Below are 5,658 nucleotides of genomic sequence, written 5' to 3'. Positions count from 1 at the left end.
ACTCTATCGGCTAAACTGGAAAATTGGTTTAGCAGTCCAACAACTTCCAATAAAACAATTTCCAGCCATGCAACCGAATTCCTGGCCATAAAGCTCACATGCAACACCGAATAAAGAACTATCTATCAGATTGGTCCAAAACTAAGCTCAGATCATCACAAATTAACAAATTAAAACTGCAAATTTTCCAGCTCAAGCTCTCGGCAACTACAATTCCTTCAACATCAGATTTCTTGCAACTTAACTTTGTTATCCAACTGCACAACCTCACATGCATGCTTATAAATAGCTTCATCAACCCCTAAACAATTCATCTAAGTCCAGAAATTACCTCAGTTAGGAGCTCAACACACGCGACTAGCGACTGAGATTTTTCTCTCCTCTTGGCAAAACCAAAATTGCAGTCCGCAACTCTCCCTCTCCCTTGCTCAAACTTGGGGCTGGATTGGGGGAAGTTTGGCTCCCGGTTCTCTCCACCAGCTCACGGATAGACTGAAGTATGAGTAGCAGGTCTCTCACTCTTTTTTTTTTTTTTAGCTTACAGCAGGAAAGAAAAGAATGAGAAGCTCGGCTCTCTCTCTCTCTCGGTCGTTAACTCCAAGGAAGCTGCTCACTCATGGCTCACGGCAGCAAAAGGAAATGGACGTGTGGAATAAATGAAATGGAAGTGTTGTGGTGATTAGTAGTTGATATAGTTGTGTATGGTAGTGGAGAAAGGAACCAGCACCATGAAATGATAAGTGGAAGGAATGGAACCGACATGCTGGAATTGTTTGAACTTGGAGATTGTTCTAGGATGTTCCATGGCTGCATGGTTAATTTAAAAATAAAAGAGGCTAATTTGGTCCTTTAACCACTTGTTCGAACTTCCACTTGAGCTCTCATTTGTAAACTAATTCCAAGATTTCCCCAAACGAAAATCCGATAGCCTACTAGTATACTAACCTCGCAAAAATTCAATTATCGAAATACAACGTCCTAAGAATAATTATAAAAAGTTTTAACCTAAAACGATTTCATCTTAACTCTAGATTCCCGTTAACACCTAACATTATTAAAACTTAAAGTTAACTATTGAAATCAAGAAATTAAAATAAAAGCAATGACACACTCTACGTCAAGAAATATTAACTTAACTTGGCAAAAATTCAAATAAATCTAATATTTTACACAATTGGATTATTTGTGACCTAAAACAAATTATTTTTGCACACTTATTTAAGATCACATAATACTAGAGTTTATTAAAAGTCTAGAATGCACATGCAACGCGTACATACATGTATATATGTATATCTATACTTTTCAAGGTTCTCACATCCTCCCCCCCTTAAATGAATTTTGTCCTCAAAATTCTCACCTTCTAATGAAATAACTCAGGGTATTTCCTCCGCATATCCTCTTCTAGTTCCCAAGTTGCTTCCTCTATTTCGTGATTTTTCCATAGAATCTTCACCAAGGGAATTTTCTTATTTCGCAATTCCTTCACTTCTCTTTCCAGAATCTTAACTGGTCCTTCCTCATAAGTTAATGATTCATCCACTTCAATTCCTTCCAATTGCAACACGTGGCTTAGATCGGGGTGATATCTCTTGAGCATAAAAACATGAAATACATTGTGAATCTTGGCCATACTCGGAGGCAATTGCAGTTGATACGCCATCTTTCCGATTCGTTTCAAAATTTCAAAAGGTCCAATATACCTCGGCTTTAACTTTTTACCCTTTTTGGACTTTACTCCGCCCTTCATGGGTTTAACTCTTAGGAACACTTTGTCTCCTATTTCAAATTCCAGATCTTTCCTTCTTGTGTCGGCGTAGCTCTTTTGCCGACTCTTGGCAGTTTGAAGCCTTTCCCTAATTAGTTTCACTTTCTCATGAGCTTCTTCCATCCAAGGTATAACCGTTGGATCTAAAATCTTTCTTTCTCCTACTTCATCCCAACGAATCGAAGATCGACACCTCCTCCCATACAATGCTTCATAAGGTGCCATTTGAATTGAGGCATGATAGCTATTATTATAAGCAAATTCTACTAAGGCCATATACTGACTCCATTTACCTCCAAAATCCAATATACATGATCTCAACATATCCTCTAAAGTCTGAATTGTTCTTTCTGACTGTCCATCTGTTTGGGGATGATAAGCAGTACTAAACTTCAACTTGGTTCCCAATGTTTCTTGAAATTTCTGCCAAAAACGAGAAACAAACCTCGAATCTCGATCAGACACAATGCTTATAGGAATACCATGCAATCTCATAATCTCTTTTGTGTACAACTTGGCCAATTTTTCCAAAGTAAAGCTCATACTCACAGGTAAAAAATGTGCGGACTTGGTAAGCCTGTCAACTATTACCCAAATCGCATCAAATCCCTGTTGACTTCTAGGTAAACCTGTTACAAAATTCATGGTTATGTGTTCCCACTTCTATTCAGGAATTTCTAGTGGCTGCAATAAACCAGAGGGTTTTTGATGTTCAGCTTTCACTTGTTGGCATATCAGACATTTTGTACAAACTTTGCCATGTCCCTTTTTAAACCATCCCACCAGTATAATTCCTTCACATCGTGATACATTTTGCTCACTCCTGGGTGTATAGTATACCTCGATCGATATGCTTCTTCTAGAATTTCTTTCCTTAATTCCTCATCAACTGGGACCACAATCCGATCTCGGAACCTTAACATTCCTTCAGACCCTAACTTAAAGTCTAGGTTTTCCCCGTTTTACACTTGCTTCAACTTTTTCTGAACCGTAGAGTCCGTTTTCTGTGCCTCTTTAATACGCTCCAATAACGGTGATTTCAACGACAATTTCCCAAATAAAATCTTCAATCTCTCCAAGCGAGGGTTCCAAACACTAACTTCTTCTAACATATCCCATTCTTTTACCATTAACCTTGCTACTTGGGCCTTTCTACTCAAAGCATCTGCTACCACATTGGCTTTTCCTGGATGGTAGTTGATTGAGCAATCATAATCCTCCAAAAATTCTACTTATCGTCTTTGTCTCAAATTCAATTCCTTTTGGGAGAACAGGTACTTAAGGCTCTTGTGGTCCGTAAAAACTTCAAAAGTTACACCGTACAAATAGTGTCTCCATTTCTTTAAAGCAAAGACCACTGCGGCCAGTTCCAGATCATGCGTTGGGTAATTTTGTTCGTAAGGCTTCAACTTTCTAGAGGCATAAGCAACCACCTTACCCTTTTGCATTAGTACGCATCCTACACCTTCCCTAGAGGCATCAGAGTATACGACATAACCTCTACTCCATTAGGCAACGTCAAAACAGGAGCTGATGCTAAGCGCCTTTTTAACTCCTGAAAACCGGATTCGCACTTTGGAGACCAAATAAACTTATTATTTTTCTTTGTCGGTTCTGTCATAGGTCCAGCAATCTTTGAAAAGTCCTTAATGAATCGCCTGTAGTAACCTGCTAGACCCAAGAAACTTCTAACCTTGGTTGGAGTTTCTGGCTGTTTCCACATTGTGACTGCCTCAACTTTTGCCGGATCTACAGCAATTCCATCTTTCGAAACTTTGTGCCCCAGAAACGAAATTTCATCCAGCCAAAATTCACACTTACTAAATTTAGCATACAACTTATGCTCTCTTAAGATCTGCAGAACCATTTTCAAGTGTTGAACATGTTCTTCTCGAGTCTTAGAATATACTAGGATATCATCAATAAAAACTACTACAAACTGATCCAAGTACTTTTTAAAGACTCTCTGCATTAAATCCATGAAAGCAGCTGGTGCGTTAGTTAATCCGAATGGCATGACTACAAACTCAAAATGTCCATATCTTGTATTGAAAGCAGTCTTAGGTATGTCCTCCTTCTTAATTTTCAACTGATAGTACCCTTGCCTTAAGTCCAGCTTAGAGAAAACTACTGATCCTTGCAGTTGATCAAACAAGCTGTCAATCAATGGTAGAGGGTATTTATTCTTAATTGTACCTTCATTTAGACCCCGATAATCGATACATAACCTCAAGCTTCCATCTTTTTTCTTAACAAATAGTGTGAGGACCCGTAAAAACCCTAAATTTTTCCTAGGGTTTTAGTCCCTTAAATTGCATGTTTTCTGCATTTTCTGGCTTAGAAATATTTTCTTGGTGGATTTTATGCGCAATTATAGTTTTAAGATGGTTTTTCTAGCATTGGTGAATTTTTAGAAAATTAAGAATATATATTGGATGTGGGACCCATTAGTGCGAAAAGTTCGGAAAAATTCGGCCAATAAGGTTAAGTTTCGGATACTGTGTAAAATTTATCGGGTGTTAAGAGATAAGTAGAGTGTGTGAAATGATTGATGTGAGAGAGAAAAGAAAGATAGGAATGCATTTATGGAGATGCCACATGTCATCCTCTTATTGGTTGGACTTTAAGAGTTACTATTCACATTTTTGACTTTTTTGACCAAAGGATTAAATATCTAAAAATTGCTCAAAAATCACCATTTTCTTACCTCTTATGGCCGGCCCTCTTAGCTCAAAGAAGAAGGAAAAATCTTCAACTTCAAGCTTCCATATGCTTCAATCTTCCACAAACAAAAGTTTAAGTTAGTTTTACTCCATACAATCTTTCCTTTTGGTGATATTGGTTGGTTTATTGAAGCTTTTTGGAAGAGTTAAGGTGTCCATCATCTTCCTCTCTCTTGTTATTAGGTGAGTGATGCTTCAACCTCTTCCCTATACTTAATGATGGTTATATGATGCTTAATGGTGGCTTGAGTGATGAAATATATGATTTATTTCTTGATTTGATGAGTTTTGGTGAAGTTTTTATTTTATTGGGAATTTTTCTGGTTTAATATGAATGGAAGGTTGTGGCCTTGTATGATTAATGGTTATGGCTGATAATGACTCTATGAGGTGTATTGGATAAGAAAATGCAACCAATTTTGGATTTGGTGTGAAAATTGAAAAGTTAGGGTTCATAAAACCCCAATTCTGTCCGGTTTTGGATCATAGGGTTAGAGGCCGAATTGGACTTTGCTCAAAACATAAAAGTTTTAGGTATTGATGTGTTTGAGGTGCCTGTAAAATTTCAGGTCATTTGGATGAGTGTAGAGTGAGTTATGCCGTTTTTACTGTAGCTGTTCTGTTTTGATCAGAATGCGAAAACTGCGTTAGTAATTGGCCCTTTTGACTGGAATTGGTTTGGATTTTGAAGTTGGTGTCTTCTGATGAAATGTAGCTGAATGTCTTAGCTAACATATGCCTTTGGAATTTCGGCATTTGGACTTGTATGGACTGAGATATACTGATTACAGTTTTCTGTGTTTTGCAAACCTGTTTTGGTGATTCTGGTTTAGTATTTGGCACTTTTGACTAAGTTGTGTTAGGAACTGGATTGAGTGGTCTTCTACATTATTGTATCCCTGTTCCATAGCTTCGAAACGGTGGGTCTTACACCCCCATCCGATAACCGTAGTGAATTTGACGCCATTACCGCATAAGAAGGGCAAAACAGTTTTCTATTGGGGGCCAAGGCTAATGCCATTGTTTGAATTTCTGGTTTGCTATAATGCTTGTATATGCATATGAAACCCTATTGGGGTTGTGTTCAGCATTGTTATGTGACTCGTTATCGAGTCTCATTGCATTTGTTTACGTGTTCTAGGGCGTGACGGTGGTTCACGACATTCT

At 37.9% G+C, this 5,658-nt stretch overlaps 1 protein-coding gene across 1 annotated transcript; it reads right to left on the bottom strand.

Moving 5' to 3' along the window:
* Positions 1-3,227: 3,227 nt before the first annotated feature.
* LOC113705987 (uncharacterized mitochondrial protein AtMg00860-like) lies at positions 3,228-3,785 on the bottom strand. Its single transcript, XM_027227885.1, has one exon. It carries the CDS (start codon positions 3,783-3,785, stop codon positions 3,228-3,230), a length of 558 nt encoding a protein of 185 aa, XP_027083686.1.
* Positions 3,786-5,658: the final 1,873 nt, after the last annotated feature.

This window comes from Coffea arabica, chromosome 1c (genome assembly GCF_036785885.1).
Source record: "Coffea arabica cultivar ET-39 chromosome 1c, Coffea Arabica ET-39 HiFi, whole genome shotgun sequence".
NCBI classification, from domain to species: Eukaryota; Viridiplantae; Streptophyta; class Magnoliopsida; order Gentianales; family Rubiaceae; genus Coffea; species Coffea arabica.
This window is presented reverse-complemented; position numbering and strand designations above follow the sequence as displayed.

Coding starts and splice junctions, on each gene's coding strand:
- LOC113705987 (XM_027227885.1), bottom strand. CDS start 3,785: ATGCCATTCGGATTAACTAACGCACCAGCTGCTTTCATGGATTTAATG.